Genomic DNA, 26,426 nt, shown 5'->3' with positions numbered 1-26,426 from the left:
AAAATCTACCTTTCCTCCATCATTATGGAGGCCCAGTGGTCAGCACATTATAGTTTAGGTTTGAGGCCAAGCACTTTGGTTTCATCTGTTTTGACTACTGTTTTTGGTGTGTGTGTGTGTGTGTGTGTGTGTTTGTGTGCGTGCGTGTGTGTGTGTTACATGCTGGTTCCTTCAAATATGAGATCATTATCAGTGCTTGTGCTCTGAAGCTTGAAATGAAAAGAAACAGAGAAAAGAAACAAGGAAAAAAAGATTTATGAAATAAACAAAGAATAAACACAAAACATGTAATTAGCCATTAGACTGTGAAATAATATATTGCAGTTTAATGGTTAAATGTTATTTTATTCAGCTTGTTTCAAAAACTTTTTTTTTTCAGAACATTTTTGCACGTCATAAGACTAAGATTACTCGAATTTCTTTAAAGAATGCGGCGCATTGCATTCACTTACGAAAAGATAATTAGAGACCTTAAGGCGTAATTACGAGATACGTTTTTCGTAATTATGAGATGAGATCAGGATTTCGTATTTACCAGGATGTTCGTATTATCTTTCTCTTAATTACGAAATCCGTATCTTGCAATTAGGATAACCTTTTCTCTATTTTTTTCTTTGGTGAATGCCAAACTGACCCATAAATAATAAAAAAACACTTTGAGCCTACATTTCTCCTGTTTTTTTCTCACCAATTTTTTTCACCCACTTGGTCTTTATCACATTCAGCAACAGCTGAGCATGGAGGTGTCTAATGACAAACGTGATTTAGTGTAATTTAATGATTATAATATGTCTGTGTTTTTGGTCTATACAATATTTGTATAATGGCTTGTATTTTAATTTGATGTGTAACACAACATGCGTAGACGATGAAAGTTTTTTTTATGAAGGATGTGTCTTTGTTACGCTGTTAAATAAAGGTTGAATTCTAAAAAACTTTATCCCACGTGGACTTTTCTTCATATATGATTGGCTGTTACACACTTCTTACACAGCTTTCGTCGTTGCTAAGTAACAGGTTCTATGCGCTCTTTTCGTTTAGCTAAGCTAAATGTTGTGTTTCAGAAACTAGGAATTCACACAAAGACAAGGTTAGATACTTTGTAGTAGCTCTTACTACTCATTTGAAGTTATGACCGCTATCAAGGACGGAGAGTATACGGCCACAATCTATAAATTGGTAAGAACATTGATGGGGATTAGCCGCCTAGCTCTGGGTTAAGCTAGTGTCGATACAACAGTTGACGCCAGCTGAAACTGTTTCTATGAAAGTATCACTGTTAGTTAATTGTCACTTCTCTTTTAGATTAAAGAAGGTCAATATGTGGAGGCAATTCACATCCTGAATGGGCAGCTTCAAAAACATACGAAGGTAAGGGAATGTATGTATGTATAGATAAATAACATATATATACTTAGGCCCAAAGGGCTTTTCAGTCCAATTTTAATAAAAGCTGACTGATAACCTAATTATAACATTATTGTGATGAGCAGTTAATCGTTTAATTAATCGTTTAATTCACCTTTTAAGCAAAAGTAACAAAGTTTAACTGCGTCTTGTATTAAAAATAGGTTATAGGTCGTTGTTTTTTTTTTCAGTTTAATGAAACTGTCAGAGTAACTGATATAGTTAAAATGATAATTCCCCTAAATGCCAGCTGTTTTAATCGTATAAGTAATGGTCTTTTCTCTGCTTTCTGACATTTGATAGACAGATTACTCAATAATAGGTTATGATTAGTTGCAATTATAATATGAAAATATGGGGGGTTTAAATAGTTTTTTAAATTTAAAAGGATTTAAAAAGTAATTTTAAAAAGTCCGATTAATATTCAGCAATATTGTGTTTTGTAATTATTGTGTATTTTTTTACATTTATTTCTAAATGATTATTTATATTGATTCATAAAGACAATAACAATTTCAAAAGTTTATACTGAGATAATTGCAGACATCCCAATTGTATTTTATTGTTGTTGGCTTATTTGCTATGTAACAGCTTAGCTCTCTCATCCTTTTGGTTGTGTCACAGTCCAGAGCAGCACTGTCTCTGCTGGGTTACTGCTATTTTCACATCCAGGACTTCACCAGCGCTGCCGAGTGCTACGAACAGCTCACACAGCTGCATCCAGAGGTGGAGGAATACAAGGTATACTACGCCCAGTCCCTCTACAAAGCTGGGGCTTATACAGAGGCTACCAAGGCCTCATTCGTACTAGACAACCCCAGCAGTCACAACAAGGTAAAACACATAAAATGCCACCTTTTTAACAACTCAACTTGGAATTTGCTGTGTTGTTCTATTAGGCATCTAAATGTGTTTTCAACAAGGTGTTGCATCATTGCAAATTAAGAATAAGCATCGTTATTTAGATTGAAATGTTTCACCCTGTTTCCTCCATCTATTACACACTTTTAGGTTAGTGTTGTAGTCCATGCCCCCAAATCAGACTAGCACTTGGCTTAACAGCACGACCTGTTTTACCTGTGGCTTATACTTTGACTCTGCCTCTTGTACAGATGGTCAAGCTGCAAGCCTGTATCAAATATTGTGAGGAAGATTATTCTGCTGCCAAGGTGACAAGCTTTTACAATTTTATGTATAAAAAATAAAATTTCTGTCCATTTTGGTGACAATTTTGAAGTATTATCTTCAGCCAAACGTGCACATATATCCCTTTCATACTAATTGCACGCGCGTGTATGTTTGAATATAGTCCCTGTTGGAGCAGCTGCCCCAAGATGACCCCGACTATGTCTACAATATGGGCTGTTTATTGTACCAGGATGGAAAGTATGAGGAGGCCTGCAAGAAGTTCACATCTGCCATGCAAGTCCTAGGATACGTACCAGGTATTTTTTTCGAAGACACATCAATACACCCTGAGTGACACTATATCATTAGATATATCAGAGACACACGTGATTTTGAAAGCAAGAGTAACATTGGTACTGGATCCACTCTAGAGGACTAACCAATAGATTACGAACTACTTTGGTAGCAGGCCTGCTACATCACACAAGTATGGGCACATACACTATCACCTAGTAATTAAATTGATCATAAGATGAGATTGCATGATCCAATTTAGCCGTGGTGACAATGATTAATTAATTTGTTGGTTGAAAGCTCAGTCTGGGAAATATAGAGGTAAACAGCTCAGTTAAATTCACAAGGGGATGTGTGAAGAGAAATCTAAAACACAAATAAAACAGTGCAAGCTGTCATATACTGCTAAAGTTAGTTAATATTCAACAGCTGAAGTTGTTTGACAAGTTTTCCCTTCCTCCATTTCAGCATTATCGTACAACATCGCCCTTTGTCACTACAGTCTGAAAAACTATGGTCAGTCCATCAAATACATTGAAGAGATCATAGAACGAGGCATCAGGGAACATCCAGGTAAAACCCCATTTCAGTGAAACTGACATCACTTACTTTGTGACATCGGTTAACATTACATTATGTGATCTATAATTATGTTGTTTTGTTTTTTTTCTATGCCCTAGAGCTAAGTGTCGGAATGACAACTGAGGGCATTGATGTCCACAGCGTAGGGAACACGCTGGTGCTGCATCAGACGGCCCTTATTGAAGCCTTCAACCTCAAAGCTGCTATTGAGTACCAACTGAAGAACTGTAAGAACCCTATTACCTGTCTCTTGAAATCTGCCTCGTTACAGAAATACCAAAGTATAGATTCAGATAGATTTGAGAGTTTTATCTTCACTATTATAAAATAACACAAGTTAAGGGCATAAATTGTGACATTATCACAAAACTAATTCTTAGAGCAAGCTTGAATGCCGATACAACAATGATTTAACCTGAATTATAGCAATATAATCAAAGTTGTAAATTAGTTTTTTTTTATAAGGTTCTGATAACTATTTCTTGGGAAAATAATTAGCGCACAGAATGTGATACATGTTATGTATCTAATTTGTTTGCCATGAATTGTTATTTAAGATTGGAGTGCTGAACTTTATACATATTTTAGTTAATTGGAAGGATACTTTCCCACTGGAATAACCGGTGTACATGATAATGAAACATCTATAGAACACAGGAGCTCTATACCATGCCGAATTTAAAGTTGGACTACCTGCACCTGTTTAGCAATGCTATATGAGTGGTTTACTTCAACAAATTTACCCTCATGTTTGTATAACCCAGCTAAGCACACGCAGCATTTTTTATTTATTTTTTGTCCTTTCGGCTTATCCCGTGAGTTTCAGGGATCATTGTCCGCATGTTGGTTTGGTACAGTTTTTACGCCAGATGCCCTTCCTGACGCAACCCTCCCCAATTTCTACCGGGCTTGGATGGGCACTGTACAGCTGGGGGTGGGAATGGGCCATTAGGGGTTCAGTGTCTTGTCATAGCCGGAATCGAGGATCGCACCAGTGACCCTGTGGTCTGTGGACGACTGCCTTTACCAACTGATCCCCTTAAGCACACACAGCAATATTGGTATAATATAGGCTACACAAGGGTTATTCTTATTTTACTACAGATTAAATGATTAAGGCCAAAAAACAACTTTCACCGAACTGAAAATGCTGTGACAGAGAAAGAAAAAGGGATGGAAGATAAAAACAACCTAGTAAAGAACTTTTAAAGCTTCTTTTTATCTTCAAAAGCAGAGTTGTGCTCCCGCCTTTTTTAACCCTCAGACACATTATCAGAGCACGGCTTTAAAGAATAGTGATCAGAGGATGACAAGCAGGAACGGTGGATATCTGAAGCTCACATCAAACATCTGCTCTGTCAAAAGGACAGAGAGCTACATCACCTGCAGTATATCCTGTCTGAGACAAGACAGAAGGATAAATGTGCTCAAGGCCAGATCTGAACCCAGGATGTAGGGATGAACCTGCATCTACAGATGAAAAGAAGTTGAATTGAGTGGCGGGGTAGCCTAGTGGTTAAGGATCCAAACAAATAGCCAGGTTCTAAATTATTCTCTTTGTCTCTCCACATTTCCTGCCTTTATCTCTAGTATTAATTTACTATTAAAGGCATAGTAATGCTGCAATGTTGAGAAATTCTACATTGAAATAAAAAATATAAATGGGCCACTGATTAAGGACGCCTTCACCGATTTTAAACTTGCTTCTTTTGGCTCTAGTTTGGGTAGTGCATGCAACTGAATGCCATAAAACTTCCCCCTGATTTCCATATATTAATATATCCCGTCACTTCTAGCTGAAAAAACTATGTTGTTTGATATAGGTTTGTAATGATGGTCACCATGTTATTTTTCAAGAGTTCCTTCAGATGAAATCACTTGACCTCCTAATTATAAAAAAAAACTCCTCCAGGTGGACAAGTTTTTCAGCTAGAAGCAAAGAGATATTTTAATATTGAAAAGTCTGAGGAAGGTTTAAAAGTATTAAAGTACATTTACAATTTAAACTAAAGGCATAGAAAGCAAGTTAGAAATTGGTGAAGTCGACCTTTTAAGTTTAAATCCAAATGAAATTAATAAAGGCTGATGGCACAGGTTTGATTTAAAATGTGTTTATGAATACTAGTCCTTTTAATATGAATATGTGTAATTTATGTTTCTTGATTATTCTATTTTACATTTCAGATTTCCATTTTGAACTTGGTTTTGAATGTTAATTATTTCTAAACCTATTTTAAGTTAATTAAGCTACTGATAAACCTTTTCATTCAACTCAACAAATGTTTTTTCTATGTGAATGAATTGTTAATTAATTTGTTAAGTTAATTTGTTTTTTAGCATTATAAACTCTTAGCAATTTAAAGATACCCTGTATAGTCATTACTTAGAACAGATGGCTTAATTAGGATTTTGGTACGGAAAACTACATGGAAATATAATCTGCTCAAAACGAAAAGATCTCTGTGCCCCCAGTTAAGATGCAGCATTTTAATGCAACAGGAAGTTACGTTGGCATTCAAAAACATGAATATTTATCAGCTCTGTAAGTTAAAATAGAGAAAAAATAAAATGCATTTTTGTTTTATATTATTGCTTGTATTATAAATACAGGAATACATTGTTTGCAAAAACTAAATGAGATTACTTTAGTATTGAAGAAAAAATTTGAAAAGGATACTTTAACTTTGAGTATTTATATGTTGCGTTGTCTTTAAGAAAAGGTGTCTTGCATCGATAATTTTATTGTTACCTACAGTATTTATTATTTATTCTGTATATTTATTTACTTTAATATTATTGTTGGTTAATCCACTGGAAGCTATTTCTGATTTATATGTCATGTAATCCCATACGGAATGGACCACTTTGATGGCATGACAGGAAAATATAAATACTACTTCTAGTAGTAATAGTAGTAGGTAGTAGTAGTAGTAGTAGTTAGTAATAGTGCTTGGGCTGCTATGCAGCTTTCCTATTTGTCGTTCATTAGCCAAGTAAAAATAAACCTGTAAGATGGCAAATATGACTGTAAACAATGCTGTTACTCTGTCAATAAAACAGTAAACAGTAAGAAACTGATATGCACTAAATTATCTGTTTTCTTTTTCTATTTGTTTCTGTGTGGATTCTTGTAGTAAAAGCTGCTCAGGAGGCGTTGACAGACATGCCCCCCAGATCAGAGGAGGTAATTATTGTGTGTGTGTTCTCATCATCCTTTAGCTTTGTGTGATTATTCTGGTGTAATCTGAATTAAAACTGCCTGGATCTACCCCACTGACAGCTTGGAGATAAGAGAGATTAATAGAATATTAGAATAGAGAGGTAGATGTGAAGTCTTACATGAAAGTAATGAAGATCATTTTATCGTCTTGAGACTGATTTATTAAAATTAATGTACAGATGGGGCACTGTCCTTGGTCCAGGCTCTCACTGTCGGAGTTATTACTGTCTTTTTATCCTGATATAAGTGTACTACTATTACCCCCAATGGAAAATGCCCATTAAATCTTATCTGTTTGAAAGGGAAAATGTGATTAGGCTTATTTTTATTTGTAATTATTTTTATGTGTTCTATATGCATGTGCCATACAAATTCTATATTTTAAGGTCTTAGAGGTGCATCTAATAAATTGGTCAGTGAATCTAGTGTTACTTTGTTACTTTGATTTGATTTATTTTGATGCATGTGTGGGCCTTGTCAGGAGCTGGATCCAGTGACGCTCCACAACCAGGCTCTGGTGAACATGGACACAAAGCCATCTGAGGGTTTTGAGAAGCTAGCTTTCCTGCTGCAACAGCCCTCTTTCCCCCCTGTCACCTTTGGAAACCTCCTGCTGCTTTACTGCAAACATGAGGTAAACAACAAGCTGCTTGGTATCAAAGAATGCTAATCTGCTCAAGGGCTGTCCACTTGTGGCCAGAAGTAAACTACCTGCTATCACTGCAACAGCTTCTTACTTGGTAGCCTGTGTAGTAACATAGTGAAAAGTTTTAATTTCTTAACCAGAGTTTATTTTCAGTAGCAGAATTAAAAATACTTCATTAATCCCGAAGGGGAAATTGTTTTCTTCCCAGAAACTCCATGCAAGAGTAGGAAACTGTGCATAACAAACTTGACATATAAACATAAAAAGAGAATAGAATCAAAATAAAAAGTTAAAAATGTACACATTTACAGATAAATAACCCATGTAGTTACGAATCAGAATATCTGATCTCAGAGCGAGGAGTTATAAAGATTGATAAAGAGATCCAGCAGAACCTGAAACATTTTGATTTCATTATCAACATTTTGATTTCATTATCAACATTTTGATTTCATTATCAAGATTATAACCTAAGAAATGTCCCCAAATTTGTCTCTTTCTTTAATCAATGGTTAGAAGTATTTTCATCTGCACATGATCACATTTAAACTTATGGGACGGAAACAATAAACTTCAGGTTTGAAATGACAATAAAGAGTAAAATGCAGAGTCCTTTGCTTCAGGAGTAACTGTGTCAGCATTTTCCACCATACTGTACACCAGTGAGGATCTATGCAGGATGTCACAATGTTTTAAGAAGGGTCTGGACTCATGTTATGTGAGCTCCAGAGGGGTGTGGATTTTTATTAAAATGGTATTATAGCTCTGTTGGATTCAATCTCTGTCTCAGTACTTTGACCTGGCAGCTGATGTCCTGGCAGAAAATGCCCATCTGACCTACAAGTTCCTCTCCCCCGTAAGTTTTATAGCGTATTTATATATCTAAAATCATGTTAGTTGCATGTTTTTCTAGCTTTTCCTCTTTGCTTACACAAAACAATATCAAAAATTCTGCTTATGTAATTATGTAAAGCTATTTGATATGTTTTCTGGTCTCTTCTAGTACATGTATGAGTTTCTTGATGCCTTGTTGACCTGCCAGACAGCGCCAGAGGAGGTAAACGTGAAAACAAATTTAAATCCTTTTTAGATTAAAGCTGTGTCCATTACAATTTTAATGTAAGCAGTGTTGAAGTGCAAACTTGCTGCTAAGATTTTGTATTTTTTCTGACTTTAACTCAAGATTTTATTTGGGGCTTTTTCTGTATCAATATATGAATTGATTGAATTAATATTGAATCTATATTCAAAGTTGTGCTTGCATGTCTGTTTAGTTTGTTGTTTAATCTAAAAATAAAATAACGTTCAATCATTCTCACGGATTTACATTTTACAGGCTTTTAGGAAATTTGATGAGATGAATGCAAAACTAACCGAACAGCTGCGCAAGGTGTCCAAGCAGGTTGTTTACCTTTCTTTTCTTTTTCAATCTGTACATTTTATATACATTTCTTTGTTTCCGTTTTAATTATTATAAATTGTACTGTACAATATTTATATACAGATACTATATAGGTATTTTATTTTAAGAGATTTTTGTAATTCTTCAGATTACAGCCTGCAAACATATTTACTGTGTACTTATTTATTGGTAACAACAGTGTCCCTCCATAGTACTTGTGTGAATACTTACGGTGTAACTACTGTGTAACTGGTTAGAATTACAGCCCTCATTTGCTATAGCTATTGTGTAACAACAGTTAACAAAGGGGTTTAGATCTAGTAATTTTTGAGAAGCTAAATAGCAGTCATGATTTTATTTTTATTGGGTCAAAGCATGGGAAACCAGTTTAAATCTGTTGAATTTTACTATTTTAAACAACTTATTGATAAATATTTAAATGTCACCTGATAGGTGGGGGTTAGCGCTGCCGCCTCTTTTCTCAAATATAACTTTGCTACCTTTTGTTATGCAGTAAGTACAAGTAATAGGGGCTGTAATTTAAAGTGGAGACTCTTACTCTCTTCTCATCTATAGTTATACAGTAGCTACACCTATCATGTAATTATTTAATAAGTACTCCTTACTACAAAAATACACTGTAGGTATTTTTCTCATTCTTATCCTGGATAATCTCCAGAGCAACTTTCGACTTTCGGGATCGTGAATATTTTTACCCCTTAAAGGCAGACCTCTTAATTTGTTCTCAGTATTTTGTAGCTATTATGATATAATAATTAGAGATTAATACAGAGATGGTTTAGCTGAACACAACAGTTCTGCCCCTCTCTAAGGTGCAGGAGGCCAGATTGGCTCGAGAAGATGAAGCACAGAAGAAAGCCCTGCAGGACTATGATCTAATGCAAGAGAAGTAAGGACACATGCACACACAGACGCACACAGATGCGCACACACACACACACACACACACAGGGACAGTGGTAAACTTTAAGCAGTAAAGTATATGAAGGCCCTGTCTTACGCCCTACGTGTATCAGTGAGCCTTGATTCCCCATTACCCTGTTGCCAGTTCACTGGTTTCCTTCCTTGGACCTCTTTTGGTAGGTCCTGACCACTGCAGACTGAGAACATTGCACAAGAATTAAAAATGAATGTACCCAAGACATAAAAAGTGTGTTGATTTTAGAAGAAAGCCAAATGGTTGTAGTCAGTCTGTGATTAAAAGGCGCATTGAACAGGTTCGGTCTTACAGATATCTGTGCACCCTTATTAACCTAAACTGACTTTCATAAAGAATACCACTGCAATCTGCAACAAAGCCCAATAACTACTACTCTTCTTCAGGAAGTAAATATGGTTTGGGGTGTGCAGCAGATTGGCAACACTGTTTTACAACTCTATGATTGAGTATGTTTAACTTTTTCCTTAATTTTCTGGTTTAACACTTCCTCTATGAGGAAAAAGTACAAGTTACACTACATTGTTAAAGTGGCATTACACTTCCTGATTTGCCAAATATGCTTCAGAGGAGAGCTACTTTAAAGGCTCCTGCTATTTTGTCCTGACTGTCCTATCTTGTTTATGGAAAAAATCCAACTCCTTCCCTCTGGGAGAAGATTTGGGTTGCCAAAAGCAAAGTCTAAAGACTGAGAAATTCTCATACCATCACAATCTAAATGCACAAAATTATGATTTAACTGGTAAATATCTTTGTCTTTATAGGTGATGGTGTTTAGGTCTTTAGATTGCTTTAGATTGTGGCTTTTATAGTACTTCTGTATTTCATATTTTATGGAGTGTAAGTGGTTTTATCATTTCATTATGAAACTGTGTTTTATGTCAATGTTATCTGTTTTATGTCGACATGTTTGTGTTTTATATAGCTTTAGGCCTTCACAGAAATTGAACACAAAACAAAGGCAACCTAAGTAAATACAGAAAACAGTTTTTAGATTCTAACTTATTGGTTGAATTAAATACATTTTTCAACACCCGCTGGGCCCATATAATTCCTACCTTGATTACTAAGCCCACTAATCCATCAGGCTTGAATTTGTTTTTCAGCTGCACTAAACACAACCAGGGCTGTTGCCATCTACCCTGCTCAATCTAAAAATCATGAGGAAAATTATAACTTATATACATCCATTTGGGTAGGGTTACAAAATAATTTGTTACAAAAGGGTTACAAAGGGTTTTTACAAAAGGCTTCAAAATCAGGAAAACCTTCGCAGAGTGGCAGACCATCCAGATTACCATAGGCAAGGATGTCATTTAAGAAGTCACACAAGAACCAATAAAACATCCAAGGGTCTACAGGCCTTTTTCAGCTCTATTTGTTTTATTCTGCCCTCTACCAGGAAAATCTGAGGGACAATATTTAGTCATCACTTTGATGATTTGAAGCTTTAGATGGAGAGACAGAATTAAGGTTATAAAGTTGCATATTCAAAGTTTTGACTCAAACTGTATTTTGCATTTAATAAGCTTGCTTTAGTTTATGTTGCTTTTTTTTAAGATTTGAAATATTTACATGAGCAATATTGTATGTCTAATAGGCTGGCTCTTGTCTCAGGTATATTGTGGTCCTCATGGCTCAGGCCAAGATCTACTGGAACCGAGAGAACTTCCAGATGGTGGAGAAGATTTTCCGCAAGTCAGTGGAGTTCTGTAATGAGGACGATACCTGGAAGCTGAACGTGGCCCATGTACTCTTCATGCAGAACAAATACAAAGAGTCCATCGGCTTCTATGAGCCCATTGTGAAGAAGCATTATGATAATGTGAGTGCTTTAGTATTGCTAATTACATTAATGAAAAAAATGTGTAGAAGGAAACTATTGTTCACCTATTAGCACCACTGGCAGTCTGGGTTTAGGACTAAACTGTGACAGCTTTCCTTTCTGTTCAGGTGGAGCAGTGTAACATTCAGGAGTGTCCCTGCAAATGTAAACCCTCGGTAAAATTTTAGACCAAACGTTTTTCTTTATCTGCCGTGTCTTCACATCTGTGCATGACATCTGTTTTAAATTGTATTTTCTTTTTTTTTTTTTTGTCTTTCTTTTTATTTTTTGGGGGGGTGGGATTTCTTTATTTGTTTGCTGTGGTGTTCCTGACACTTCTTATAACTAAAACATTTTAAATTAGTTCAGTTTCAGAAGATTAGGTCACAATAAACTAATCCTGAAATAAAGTCAAGTGTTTACTATATAAGCGCACTGAAATTTCGTTATTAGCTTTTCTAGCTGTGATTTTAACATTGTGTAATATCTGCGTGCAGTAAGAATGGCAGCAGGAAACATTTTAATTTCTTGGTGATGTTCATGGTAGCAAAGTGGACTTTGTGTCAGCTTTCATTTTCTAATGGTAATAATTATTACTGTAGAAAGTTACATTTTTTTTAATTCTACTTGGCACAAAGAAAGTCCTGGGTAAAAGACATGGGTAAAAAACCCATGTGGAGCAAATGTTGAAGACAACACTGTCTTGGGTTAGTTTCATTAAAGGAAATATTACACTGAAAATACGCTGTACAGTGAAACAAAAATCCACCCTAGCAATTAAATTAAGTTTAACAAACTATAGTATTGATAAATAAATGTGTGGACGTGTCTTTGTCTCCCACTGTAGATCCTTAACGTTAGTGCTGTGGTCCTGGCCAACCTATGTGTGTCCTATATTATGACAAATCAAAATGAGGAGGTAACGTACAATTATTCAACAGCATTCTCATGTCCTTACATAGAATTCTGTCAACATGAAATCCACAAAGCATTTTTATGTTTTGTTTCTGTTTAGTTTTCATTAACCTATGCATAAAAGTCGAAATTGATATATATATTTACTTATTTATCTTGTTTGAGTTTTATCTTGTTGAGTTTTTGTCAGTTGGTTTAGTCCTATTTGTTACATGAAAGACATGGCTCAGAGGTCTGTTGTGTGTAATGATGACTATAAACATTGTCAGAGAAGCAAAAGGTTCATCAGAGCTGGTAAGTGAATTTGAAAATGGGCATTAGTGAGTAATTTCTCTAGATCAACATATTGAAATACAGACAAAGAACTTTCTTTCATTCCCTAAAATCTCCTACATTGTTGATATGTCTTTCAGCTAACAACAATGTTTTATGTCCTCTGTTTCCTCCTTATGTTGTCCTGGTCTAACAGGCTGAAGAGTTAATGAGGAAGATTGAAAAAGAGGAGGAGCAGATCTCCTATGATGACCCTGATAAGAAAGTCTTTCACCTCTGCATTGTCAACCTGGTCATTGGGTGAGTTGCCGCCGCTGCTGCTTCTACTTGTCATATATGGCGCTACGAAAACGGAACGAGGGCCTGATTACAGTCGGGTTGTTCTTGAAAGCTGACAGTTGTGAGCAAAACTGGTTACTGCTCTTTTGTTTTTCTGTTGTTTATATTCAAATTACTGTCCTCTGTACACCCAGTACAATACCCTGCAGATACTGGTTACTCTTGCAGTCCACTGTTCACATTGCTTCTGTTCATCTGTAAAGAGAGGACTTCAAAATTGAGATGGGCTCCCTTCATGAGATGTTTTGCCAGCAGCTGACCTAAATAAAATATTGTAAAATATATATGTAAATATATCATTTATAAATATTTGTGAAAGTGAAAATCTGAAAGTGTTACTGCGAGATGTTACGAGAGACATGATGTTCAGCCATGTCATGATATGTCACAGTTATTTTGTTTTATTTGTGTGTTTGTATGTTTGTGTAGTTTTACGTTTATTTTACTATTTATTTATTATTAAAGATTTATTGGACACTTTGACTTAAAATGTACCTTTTTACATATTCTGGAAACCTTGGAATTGGTATTTTGATTTCTTTTTTCTAATTTAAAATTTTTAGCTGAGCGGACACATATTGTTTGTGTATGTGATAAATAAATGTCTGAATCCTTAAAAAATGAAAACATTAGCAACCTTATCAAAATTATTAAAACCTGAAGTATTGTAAAGTGAGAATACTTTTAACTGTATCCCACAATCTTGACATAAGATGTGTTTTTCTTTCAGCACACTCTACTGTGCCAAAGGCAATTACGACTTTGGCATCTCTCGCGTTATCAAGAGCCTGGAGCCATACAATAAAAAGGTTAGCCGTTTTATTGTTCTCTGACTATAACCTATAGAGATTGTAGTAAGAAGACGCTTGGTACATTCAACACAAATTTTTAGGGAAAATTGTTTTCTCTATTAGATGCAGGCAATATTTATCCAGCTGAGTGATTGACAGGACAGCTTAAACACAATTACAAGAATATTTTTATTGGACGTGTTAATTTGTTACATTTGAAAGACTATTGACAGTTTTGACCCAAAAATAAATTTCAGAGCCTCCAGGACTCTTTTGCCAAGGGTCCTCTCTGTGGATGAACCGTTCTTTTTTTTGGGACCTTTTTAATGTTATCTAGTCAGCACCAGACTCTGGCTGCAGCTGAGTCCACTAGGCTCCAGCTAAGAACACAAGCCATCATCCTCAGTGCTTCCTCCTCACAGCAATCACTAACACAAAGTCGCATTTACAGTGAAAGCAGAGTGGAGTTCAGGAATGTGAACCCTGGTGAGGCACATAGCCACACCAACATTTCACAACCTGAGCATCAAGCCTGAATTCCAGTTCACAGTTTCAAACAGCAAAGTCACTGCAACATGTCCTCTTGTATATGCAAAGAAAACTCTAATTATAAGGCTCACAAAACCTAGCCAGGACCTCAGACTGTGTTTTAATAAGGTGAATGTAATTTATTACCCATATGGTTATTGCATGTGAGTAAAATATTAATTGGTGTGTGTCTGTTTGTGTGCAGCTGGGGACGGACACATGGTTTTACGCCAAGCGTTGTTTCCTCTCTCTATTGGAGAACATGTCCAAACACATGGTCATGCTGAGAGATGCTGTGATACAGGAGTGTATTCAGTTCCTGGAGCACTGTGAGGGTGAGACTCACTCACTCACTCACTCACTCACTCACTCACATCTACAAACATAATATTGTTGGGTGTCATATACACTGGGGACTTTAGACATTCAGGCTTGTTCTGTTTGTACTGACATTCTTATATGTCTCTGCTGAAGTTTACGGTAAAGAGGTGCCAGCCATTATCGAGCAGCCTCTGGAGGAGATCCACATTCACATCGGCAAGAACACTGTGACCTACGAGGCCCGACTGCTCAAGGCGCTGTCCTACGAGGTCATTGGCTGGAATAAGTGACATTGCACAGGTGTTACAATAATGTCTGAGGTGTGCTGATACAGTGGTGGAATGTAACAAAATACAAGTACTTTTTTACTAAACTTAAGTAAATTTTTCACATATCTGTGATAGGACTTTGCTTTGATGTTTTTGTCCTTGACTTTGATTTTTGCTGCCTTGTACCTCACTTGTGTCTGCTAAATGACTAAATGTAAATATCTGTACTTAAGTTGATTTAATTATGGCTACTTTCACCTTTATAAATATCTGTACTTTTTAACCCACTACATTTCTAATATTGTTGCATTACATGTTACAATCACATTACTGTACACATGATCATGATTAACCACTTTGTTCATTTTTTTTTTATGCAAATAAGTCACAAGCGACACAGGAATTGCTTTATTGGACCAGGCACAGACAGGCTGTTAGTCCCTCCATCCATTGCCTTAAAGGGCAACTTCACTAATTTTCAACTTGCTTTCTTTTGCTTTAAGTAGTAGTAGAACCATATAAACAAAATAAATATAAGTGAAGGTGTCCTTTTAAGTAAAATACTTATTTGACAGATTAGCAAGATTCATATTGAGCAGGTACTCAGTAATTTTACTTTTTGACATGTTATCCTGAGTTTGGCATGTCTACCAGCATCTGAATTCACTGCGCCGGACCAAAAGCCCCCAGACTAATAGTCTATTTTTAGACATAAAGCTACTAAATCCATTGTAAAATTTGGCTTTAAATGGAATAATTGAACACGGTGTCAAAGTCGATTAAACAATACAGCAACCAGCGCTTCAAATGTCCATCTTCGTACATGTGCTCAGAAAGGGGGATATGCAGATTTGTAGTTCTTCGTGTTATTGAACTTAGAATTGGGACAGAGCTGGTCCCTGCTGATTCAGACATCATAATATAATTGTATTTAGGTATTTTTGTGTTCTTTCAGTAAATGTAACTCTCATAGTGACATGGTTGCTTCAGTATTTGGCCAGAAGCGGACAGAGTGTGACACTCCCATTGGACCCCATTACGATGGAGGTCCAGAAATTGTCCTCAAATCTCAGACCGGGCTGCCCACCACTCTGCCTTAATTTTCTTGAGTATCTTCAAATAAAGTGTATCACCATGTTTGGTGAAGCCTTCTGCCGCTCACAGTTTTGTGTTGTTTTTGTTTTTTTTATCTACTGTGAATGCTTCCAGCATTCTTTGACCTACTGAGATTTCCAGGATTGTTATGCTACTATTTCATGTTACCTCTACTCGGGGCAGAATAGTTAATCTACAATTCAGCTTTTATTTTATTTTATTTATTTTTTTTAATTTGTATACATTAAACATTACAGCTATTTTAGCAAAAGCAAACATTTCAGCTCTTTTAGCAAAAACAGTTTTTACTTTTGCATGGAAATTCCTTTCAGCGTTCACAGTGCAATGCTTTTTCTAGTTTATATCCCTCACCATTAATTAATTAGTTTTACTTAAGTACAGTTTAAGTAAGTACCAGTTTAAGATACGTACCTTATCCACCCCTGTTGATACCCCAGACTGCTATTCAGACTTTGTTTTAGTAGTTGTTTATTCTACTAACATAAAATCCATGAACAGATTTACTGTATGTTGCAAATAAGTTAATGTACATACATTTAGACTCCATGCTGTACAGCTGCCTTAATATTTATATTCAGTAATAAAAAATGTTTGTGAAAACAAAGCAATAATTTAAAGAAAATAAAGTATATTTTTCTGCCAAAAAAAATGTAATATGCAGGATGTTTTTCTATAGGAATTGACTAAATACTGTGTTGGCCATTGATGATATGGAGGCTCCAATCGAGTCATTATGCAGAAAAGGTCCTGTAAAACATCACTTTGTCTTAAGGTTTGTTTAAACAGGAAGTTACCTTGGACTTTTTGCATGCATTTTTCCTTAGGTTTACTTCAAATGACACTGCTTTTCTGACTTTATCTGGAAACAACAGGGTAACAGAAGTCCAAGTACTAGCTGAACAGGAACAAATTATTCATTTTGTTTTGAATTTATCCTTTATTTATTCTGGGAATTGTGGCTGAGAGGCTACCACACCTTCACACCTTGAACACTTGGGGTTATGCGGCCTTTATCTAGCACACCACAGAGATGTTGGTGAGGTAGGGACAAGTGCTGCTCTTCCCTTTTTCCAATCAGATTTAACTCTCCCAGTCCAAATTGGCAACTCCCTGCTAAACATGCCTCAGACATTTTTCTCCCCTTTTTTAATTCAGGCAATTAATTCAAATTGGCTGATTCTAACTGTTTGCATGGATTAGAGCATCAGTAGTTTTAAAAGGCATTTTGTTTCAAATTTATTTCTAACAGCACAAGGGAAATAAAGTCATTTTGACTGTTATAATAACAAAATCCAGTATGATCCACATCCTATAGTAGCTTTTCATTTAGCGTTTTGATCATCTTGTTCATAAAGCAACAAATAGTGTCAGGACTCTGTCTCAATCACCGAAGAACATCTCTTCTACATTTTTCTTGCGTGAATGCATCCTTTGCTGTGTAGCAGCAGGGTGAGAAGCGTGGGTGTTGGGGCCATTCACAACAGCGGCCTCTTCGTTATGTCCTGTTCTGCCAGGTAGTAATTCAGGTATCCTCCCAGAGCACCAACAGCCACTGCTGTCATGTGGCTGGAACAACCATCTGTGATAAAAGTAATTTTGACATGAACTCAAGCCCGTTAAGTAAAAATACCAATGATACATAAGTAATATCAAGTTGCTAAAATGCATAACATCTTTCTAGTTGGTTCAGATTACAAAAAGAATAAATATACAAGAACTGCATTTTTTGCCTCTGTGGGAGACTGAGTTCTGCTGAGTGCAGTATGATTCTGTCAGTGATGTCTCAGGTAAAAAACAAGACCGTCTGATATCTGCTTTAATAGATCTATCTGCACAAACTGACCAGGAAGTATCTTCTCCCTCCTCTTCACTCGTCTGTGAGGCTGCAGCTGTTCCAACAGCTCATCTCCAATGATCTGAGAGATGATGCTCTCTGAGGAAGGAAATGGAAAAATGGAGCATCTCAGATTATCTTCTCCAGTTAATGGAATCTCAGTTTTTTTAAAAAAGCAAAAAAATAATTTCCTATGTTTTTACCACTTGTTTAAAATTCAGATTTTAGCTCCTGTATGATAACAACATAGATTCTGATATTTTTAAATCTGTTTTGAAAGTTTTTTATGACTGGAATGAAATACAACTTTGAACTAAACAGACACAAAATGACTGGGAACCGCTGGGCCAAACTCCTGTCCAACACAGGTTAGCAGGAATCTCACAATACAATTCAGAGCAGGTATCATATAACAGAGTATGTAAGTTACCCATTTACAATTAGAAAACACATTCTCAGTGTCGTCTGTGCTGATGTCATAATTGTGTTAAAATTCTTACTGTCCCTCCCAAAGCAGCCGACTTCCTCGTCCTGCAGCCTGAGGATGTGCTGCAGCCAATCAGCTTTGTAGAAATCAGAGAAACCAACCAATCCACAAATCAGGACTGTCGACACAGAGTGAAGGAACTCGAGTTAGGCGGGGAAGAAAATTTCCAAACTGTTCCCATTCTGCTGAATTGTCCAGTGTACTTTATCCAATTTATAACGTGACTAGCTTAAGATTAAACCTTTTAAAAGTTTTGTTTGTTTTTAAGTTTGTTTTTAAGTTTTCCAGAAGGGAACCATAGTATCACAGCACTATATAAAAAGTTTGCTCCACTAGAATCATAAAAAAATCATAAATTTCTTCTTAGTATTGTTTTAACTCAACAAAACATTTTGGACAGTGTTCTCAATGCATTCTAAATACCAAGACATTCCTTTTGATCTTTCAGCTCTTTTGAATAATTTGCATAAACTTTGCCAAAATAGGAGATGCCCACTGTTTTCAATGAAGATGTCCACCATTTGTTCAGTTAAGCCGTCTTTGATGATGTCCTGGTTGGCCTTCATCATGTTGGAGCAGAAGATCTTCTGGTAGTTCTCTTCAGTCATGTTGGCTCTAGAGATTCGCGTGTCGCCTTTTAGCAGGTTGTTGCATCCTCTCTAAGAGGGGAACATAAAATAGTCAGATTTTGACCAGGAGTCTCTTATGAAGTTAATGGAGTTTAGATAATTAATAACCAAACAATTGTTTTTTTTTTTTTATCTCTAATTCAGTGCATTTGTCTACATTTTTAAGGTTACTGCATACAGTGCATCCAGAAAGTATTCACAGCGCTTAACCTTTCAACATATTATGTTACAGCCATATTTCAAAATGGATCAAATTCATTATTTTCCTCAAAATTCTACAAACAATACCCCATAATAACAACATTAACGAAGTTTGTTTAAACTCTTTGCAAATTTATCAAAAATTAAAAAAACAAAATCGCATGTACATAAAGATTCACTGCCTTTGCCATGACACTCAAAATTGAGCTCTGGTGGATCCTGTTTCCACTGTTCATCCCTGAGATGTTTCTACAACTTGATTGTAGTCTACCTGTGGGAAATTCAGTTGACTGGATGTGATTTGGAAAAGCATGCACCTGTCTATATAAGGTCCCTCAGTTAACAGTGCATGTCAGAGCACAAACCAACCCATGGAAGAACTTTGAAACCACCAGGAATCTTTCTAGATCTGGCTGGCCAAACTGAGCAATTGAGAGAGAAGGGCCTTATTCAAGAGCTCTAGCGTTTCTCTGTGGAGAGAGGAGAACCTTCCAGAAGAACATCCATCTCTGCAGCACTCCAATCCGACCTGTATGGTAGAGTGGCCAGACGGAAACCACTCCTCAGTAAAAGGCACATGACAGCCCACCTGAAGGACTCTCAGACCATGAGAAACAAAATTCTCTGATAAAACAAAGATTGAACTGATGCTGTGGGGATGTTTTTCAGCATCAGGAAAGATGAATGCAGCAATGTACAGAGACATCCTTGATCAAAACCTGTTCCAGAGCGCTCTGGACCTCAGACTGGGCCGACAGTTCATCTTTCAACAGGACACTGACCCTAAACACACAGCCAAGATAACAAAGGAGTGGCTACAGGACGACTCTGTGAATGTCCCTGAGTGGCCCAGCCAGAGCCCAGACTTGAACATCTCTGGAGAAAATGGCTGTGCACCCCATCCAACCTGATGGAGCTTGAGATGCGCTGCAAAGAAGAATGAAACTGCCCGAACATAGCTGTGTCAAGGTTGTAGCATCATACTCAAAAAGACTTGAGGCTGTAATTGGTCCTAAAGGTGCTTCAACAAAGTATTAATCAAAGGCTGTGAATACTTATGTACATGTGATTTTTTTTTTTCTTGTTTAATAACTTTGCAAAGATCTTAAAGAAATGTCTTTAACATTGTCATTATGGGGTATCGTTTGTAGAAATTTGAGGAAAATAATGTATTTGATGCATTATTTTACATGCATTAAGGCTGTAACATAACAAAATGTGGAAAAAGTTAGGTGCTGTGAATGCTTTCTGGATGTCCTGTATAAAGAGAATATGTTCATGATGGATGCTGTCATTCCTTCTTCCTAATCTTTATCCTTTTATACTTTGTAAAGTTTGGGATTTCTCTCAGAGGATGCTATGTTAACAATTAGGGACCAGATTTTGCTGTGGATATTTACAGTGAATAAATTCCAATACTTGGTTTGGGTCTGCACTTTAGCTCTTTATTTCTTGTTTTTATGCACCTGATCACATTCAGGTTCATAATCCATGGACCCCTAATCATAAGTTAATTTACAAAGTAATAACTTCCCTAATTTGTGGTTATAGATGTAAAAGTATAGATGTGTTAATTTTAAATGGTTTTGTGTGTTTTGGATTTGTGCTGAACATCCCACCATTTTTCCAATCATGAAGTAGAGCAGCTGGTGAGACAGAGAGTAGTGTGGACAACCAAAACGAGTCATGGTGTCCTGACAGGGCTTGGTCACAATGCAGGGTGTCCCATTAATCTTCCTGCTCGAACACACACAAAAAAACTCTCAACACTCTCTGTGATTGATGCTGTTTTGATTGTGCAAAGAAAAAAAAATTGAAAGTGGTGCTGTCTTTCCTGTCGTGTGTTCATACCAGGTTCCCAGTAGCAGAGTGAGACATTTGTCACTGAGCTGCTCGTCGTAGCACTCAGTGGTCATGGTTGAGGGGTAGACCAGACTGGGATCTGTGGAGCTCCACTCCTGAGGAATCAACCAGAAACTCCACGAAAGCAGTGGCTCAAACTCTGCTTAAGGCACACAGAAAAGGACGAGTGGAGGAAGCTCATTAATGCATTTAATAATTCTTATGAACCATTTTAATTATTAACGCCAAATTTAGCTGTCAGATTTGTCGGATGTCTGTTCCTTAAATCACTAGTCCCACCAAATTGAACGTTGTTTGGCTTTATGGTAGCAAGTGAGGGGGGAAAGCAGCTGCTGACATTAGTTCATAATATATATAAATGTTCATAATAGCACACAGTATACAATATTTGTAAGCATATATATTTGAGTCATAGTGTAGATATTATGTTGGATAATATAAAAATGTAACAATACATTTGAAATTGCAAGTAACTTGTAAGAAGCGCTTACACTTAGATTTGCTACAGACTTGATGTAATGTTCCCACAGCAGTTGACAGCATACCACAGGAATTCTGAGAAATAGAAGTTTGTCTGCAGCTATAAATCTCACCTCTGTAGTATTTGGGGTCATTCTGCTGCAATGCAGAGACAGCCTTGCTGAAGCTTTGGTCCAGACGTTTGACCAGAGCAACAGCGGAGGTTCTCTGAGCCCAGCTGACTGGGTCGGTGTGAGGCCACGTCCGAACTGCTTCCTTCAGTTCAGCTGAGACACGGTGGATCAAATAAAACCCATTATAATCAGCATGTACGGAGGGTATATGCAGATTTACAAACAGTAAAGTTATATGGAACTTAATTATCAACATAGGGAAATAAAACATTCACAAGGCTAAGATACTGTGAACTAGAAGGGTTTGAATCTGAATTAAATCTGGTCCAAGAACTTCATAAATTTTATTCCAGATTTAACATGCATAATGTCAGTAAGGAAAGTGGGGCTTTAAAAAAGAATCTGATTCTTGCCATATACAGTGCCTTGCAATAGTCTTCATACCCCTTGAAACTGTGCATATTTTGTCACGTTACAACCACAAATGTAAATGTATTTCATTGGGAGTTTATGTGATAGAAAACACAAATTGGCACATAATTTGGAAGGGGAAGGAAAATGAAAAATGGTTTTCAAATTTTTTTACAAAACAATATCTGAAAAGTGTACCGTGCATTTGTATTCAGCTCCTTTGTCATTACTGTGTGAAGCCACCTTTTGCTGCAAAACAGCTGCAAGTCTTTTGGGGTATGTCTTTACCAGCTTTGCACATGTAGAGAGTGAAATGTTTCTTATTTGCAAAATAGTTGTCTGTGAACAGCAATTTTCAAGTCTTGCCACAGATTCTCATTTGGATTTAGGTCTGGAAATGAGTGGGCCATTCTAACACATGCACATGCTTTGATCTAAACTATTCCATTGTAGCCCTGGCTGTATGTTTAGGGTTGTTGTCCAGCTGGAAGGTGAAACTCTGTCCCAGTCTCAAGTCTTTTGCAGACTTTTAACAGGTTTTCTTCTGAGATTGCTCTGTATTTGTCTCCATCCATCTTCCCATCAACTCTAACCAGCTTCTCTGTGCCTGCTGAATAAAAGCATCCCCACAACATGATGCAGTGGAGCAGTGTTAGGTTTCAGCCACACATAACATTTTGCATTGAGGCCTAAAGGTTTTGGTCTTATCAGACCAAAGCACCTTCCACATGTTTGCTGTGTCTCCCACATGGCTTGTGGGGACTTATGTCTTTCTTTCAACAATCTTGCCATTCTTCCATAAAGGCCAGATTTGTGGAGTGCATAGTTGTCCTGTGGTCAGATTCTCCCACCTAAGCTGTGGATCTCTGGAGCTCCACCAGAGTTACCATGGGCCTCTTGGCTGCTCCTCTGATTAATGCTCTCCTTGCCTGGCTGGTCAGTTTAGGTGGACGGACATGTCTTGGTAGGTTCACGCTCTTTCCATTTTCTGATGATATATTGTACAGAGATGTTCAAAGCTTGGGATATTTTTTTTTATAATCTAACCCTGCTTTAAACTTCTCCACAACTTTATCCCTGACTTATCTGGTGTGTTCCTTGGACTTCATGATGCTGGCTGTTCACTAATGTTCTCTAAAAAACCTCTGAGGGCTTCACAGAACAGAGATTAAATTACACACAGGTTGGCTGAATACCAATGCACGCCATACTGTTCAGATATTTATTTGTAAATAATTTTGAAAAACATTATTTTCCTTTCACTTCACAATTATGTACCACTTTTTGTTGGTCTATCACATAAAATCCCAATAAAATGAACTTACATTTTTGGTTGTAACGTGACAAATCCTAAAAAAAAAAGTTCATAAAATAGGTTGTGCAGACTCAAGCACTGCAAACCATTGAACAAGTCCTGGTCTAATAAAATCAGCAACTTAACTCCTATACACTGTTCAAGCAATATGGCTACATTTTTAATTACATTTACAACCTCTCTTTCAGTCAGCAGAGGGACCCAAAAGAACTTCTTGTGGACCCCCTGCAGTTTGTAAATAGAGTGTGATGAACAATGGTGAAACATCTCATGGTCCTGTGGTGGATAACCTTTAAAATTGTGCCATGAATCCTTTCCTGGGTTGAACATACCATTGTCTGTAATAAATGGCCTGACTGTAGAAATATCTGAGTCCTTTAAATACTTGGGCACCATAATCTGAATCATTTGTCCATATTGCAAACATGCTGTGGAAGGAAAGTCAACATCTGCGATGGCTGGCCAAATTTCAGGTTGACAGAAGATTGTTCTACAGGTCTTGTCCTTACTTCTTGTATCTGTGGCTTTGGCTCTAAAACAAAAAATGTCATCAAATAGGATGGATGAAGTCAATACAACATGTTGGATGTTGTATTGCCTATCTTGCTGTTTCTCTGCTGCTGCATGAATAATTGTCCTTTTGGGACAATAAACCTATTTTCGAGTCTTCAAATGTCTTCCTTACCAAAGGGAATTCAATTATAATTAACACTATTCCATGGATTACTTTAATATTTTGTTCACGCATTTGCATTTTTTGGATGATGAGTTGTACTGACTTTTGTGATCCTCTCACTTTCCATTTTTAAGGCTCAACTGTCTCAACAATTTTTACCAAGGACTAATATCATAACGGGAAATTATCTACAGTTTTGTTCCACTGTCCAAAGTAAGACATATATTTAGGGTTTGTTTGTTTTTGTTTTTTTACACTTTTTTTCAATATTTGCTTTTCTGTGAAATGCTGGATCAACAGTTACTGACATTAAACCATTCTGGAAGTTTAGAGAGTAAATGAACAGCTGATAAAACATCTGAAAGATGACACACACCAATTCTACTTGAGGAAAAGAACCAAAACCATAGCTGCAATAAATGGTTCTGTTATTTCCTAATAAATGATTTACTAAGAATTTATAGGTAAATTATAAACTATTAATAACATCAATTTTTGTCTCACCAGTTTGTTAAAAATCCTCCACCAACATGACAGTTATGTTTTTTCTGTTCTTCATTTGTCTGAAAGATTTCTCTAATGGCCTCTTTGACCCCCTCTCATCCAGAGGTCACAGGGAACCTGGACTAAGTTATTCTTAACAATGACAATTGCAGACTTGATTGATTATTGTAATAGTGTTTTATTACTATTTTTAAACTGATCAATTAAGTACTGCAACAGAAAGTTAAAAGCAACAATGCAAAATATTTGCTGTTTTTAGCTTTGATGTTTCATGTTAATAAAGACAGTATGTAGTTACAGCATTTTAGCTTTTAAGTTGGTACCTCAAAGTGGTACAGTAGTTTAGAGTGCTACTTTTTTTAAATGTCACATTTCTTTTAATGATCTAAGATCCTGTCCGTAGCTAATCTGTCTAAAAAAGTGGCCTACTTTAGCTGGCCCCACCCGTGAAAAACAATCGGAGACCTGCAGATATTTCCAGATGTTTGCTGCTGCTGAAAGGACTCGTAGGTTATCAGACATGTGACCCGTTCTGCAGCTGCAGCTTCATAGCGCAGGTTTAGAGTTGTTTGCCTACCCTGCAGCATGAGGAATCCAACCACCCCGTCCAGGTTGATGTGCTCATGTTGGCGCTCCAGGAAGGATGCTCCCCTGGACAGGCTACCCAGGATGTCATCGATCACCTCGGCCCGTGACCTGAACACTGCGGCAAACAGAGCCAGCACCGCGGCCAGCTGGAGCCTCGCTTCCCGCATGTTCTCACAAGAATAGATCCAGTCTGGAGGATCCGGGACAGTTTTCTAAAGAAACAGGGAAAGGTGCAGGGAGGATGGGCTGTCTCTCCTCTAACGAGGGAGGAAAGTAGTGAGGCTGGGGAGGAAAACGCTGTGACGTCAGAGGGGCTGTCATTACACAATCCAAACTTTACCTCTGGTTTTTAATTACTGAGCTGTGATGGAAAGTTTATTTACAAAGGTTCCGTTGCTTAAGTAAAGGTTTTAAAGTACTTTTACCTTTACCTGGGTATTTTCATATTATATAAACTATGTGGCAAATAACTATACTGTACCTTTTACTCCGCTGCATTTATCTGAAAGCCATAGATTTAGCATTTACATACAACATAGGATCAAATACAATACAGACGATACGTGTAATTAGGTATCAGTCCCACTGAAATCTTTTTAGACTACATTTTGCTAATAAAGGCACACTGTAATATATTTATTTAGGTATTGTTTTGAATTCAGGGCTTAGAATACAGACTGTGTTGTTAACTTCAGAGAAGATTTTGAGGTTTTATTCAGAAAGTGCTTCTGGAAAACTTCATGTTTAGAAACCATGTATCTTCACACTCAATGATCAGTATTAAACCAATCAACGAATACATCATTTACTATATACTATACATTTAATTATAGTATGTAAAAGTCTCCTTGATAATCTAGACCTGATCTGACAAGTCTAAGTGTAGTGGTTCTGGATGTGGAACTTACTCTTATGTGGTCTACATATTTTTTAAAAATCAGTAAAATTGCTCTTTTACAAATACAATATAACTTTTACAAATCTGAAATTATTTTAAATATTAAAAAAAAAAAACTATTTTCCCCACATGCATTGTTAGCATCATTGGTAGCTCTCAAGGACATGTTCAAAAAGTAACAATACAGACAATCTAACAAAATTAATTACAGACAGAAAAGTGCTAATTTTTAATATAGATAATATATATATATATATATATATATATATATATATATATATATATAGAGAGAGAGAGAGAGAGAGAGAGATAGTGGCACAGAGCACCTCATATAAGAGAATTCTACCTCTGTCCAAGTTGGATCTAACATTGTACATTTTTACAAACTGTACTAGTCCACGTCGTTGAACGCC

General features: G+C 36.6%; 2 protein-coding genes across 3 annotated transcripts; one reads left to right on the top strand and one right to left on the bottom strand.

Annotated features, from left to right (window-relative positions):
- The first annotated feature begins 997 nt into the window (after positions 1-997).
- Positions 998-16,050, top strand: ift70 (intraflagellar transport 70). Of its 2 annotated transcripts, none has more exons than XM_067477916.1 (19): positions 998-1,179; positions 1,306-1,371; positions 2,032-2,241; positions 2,520-2,576; positions 2,717-2,852; positions 3,298-3,402; positions 3,510-3,638; positions 6,546-6,595; positions 7,113-7,265; positions 8,068-8,133; positions 8,281-8,334; positions 8,614-8,679; positions 9,519-9,589; positions 11,255-11,462; positions 12,310-12,381; positions 12,847-12,950; positions 13,720-13,798; positions 14,514-14,643; positions 14,783-16,050. In XM_067477916.1, exons 1-19 carry the CDS (start codon positions 1,132-1,134, stop codon positions 14,917-14,919), a joined length of 1,941 nt encoding a protein of 646 aa, XP_067334017.1. In that variant the 5' UTR covers positions 998-1,131; the 3' UTR covers positions 14,920-16,050. The 2 variants fall into 2 exon arrangements, with proteins under 2 accessions (XP_067334017.1, XP_067334016.1); XM_067477915.1 differs by having other exon boundaries at positions 9,513-9,589.
- A 39-nt stretch (positions 16,051-16,089) lies between these two features.
- c15h16orf89 (chromosome 15 C16orf89 homolog) lies at positions 16,090-25,407 on the bottom strand. The gene is made up of 8 exons (XM_067477917.1): positions 25,105-25,407; positions 21,622-21,774; positions 21,017-21,167; positions 20,785-20,902; positions 18,832-18,994; positions 18,349-18,453; positions 17,858-17,947; positions 16,090-17,593 (listed from the first exon to the last, which is right to left on the bottom strand). Exons 1-8 carry the CDS (start codon positions 25,280-25,282, stop codon positions 17,490-17,492), a joined length of 1,062 nt encoding a protein of 353 aa, XP_067334018.1. The 5' UTR covers positions 25,283-25,407; the 3' UTR covers positions 16,090-17,489.
- Positions 25,408-26,426: the final 1,019 nt, after the last annotated feature.

The sequence above is a fragment of the Channa argus genome, chromosome 15, assembly GCF_033026475.1.
Source record: "Channa argus isolate prfri chromosome 15, Channa argus male v1.0, whole genome shotgun sequence".
In the NCBI taxonomy this organism is placed as follows: domain Eukaryota; kingdom Metazoa; phylum Chordata; class Actinopteri; order Anabantiformes; family Channidae; genus Channa; species Channa argus.
This window is presented reverse-complemented; position numbering and strand designations above follow the sequence as displayed.

Bases quoted from the DNA above. Each gene is read 5' to 3' on its own strand.
- ift70 (XM_067477915.1), top strand. From the start codon at position 1,132: ATGACCGCTATCAAGGACGGAGAGTATACGGCCACAATCTATAAATTG. The intron at 8,680-9,512 runs GTTGTTTACCTT...CCCCTCTCTAAG, and splicing joins TGCGCAAGGTGTCCAAGCAG to GTGCAGGAGGCCAGATTGGC. The intron at 14,644-14,782 runs GTGAGACTCACT...TCTCTGCTGAAG, and splicing joins GTTCCTGGAGCACTGTGAGG to TTTACGGTAAAGAGGTGCCA.
- c15h16orf89 (XM_067477917.1), bottom strand. From the start codon at position 25,282: ATGCGGGAAGCGAGGCTCCAGCTGGCCGCGGTGCTGGCTCTGTTTGCC. The intron at 21,168-21,621 runs GTGAGATTTATA...TGCCTTAAGCAG, and splicing joins TGACCCCAAATACTACAGAG to AGTTTGAGCCACTGCTTTCG. The intron at 18,995-20,784 runs GTGGGATGTTCA...TTCCCCTCTTAG, and splicing joins ACTTCATGATTGGAAAAATG to AGAGGATGCAACAACCTGCT.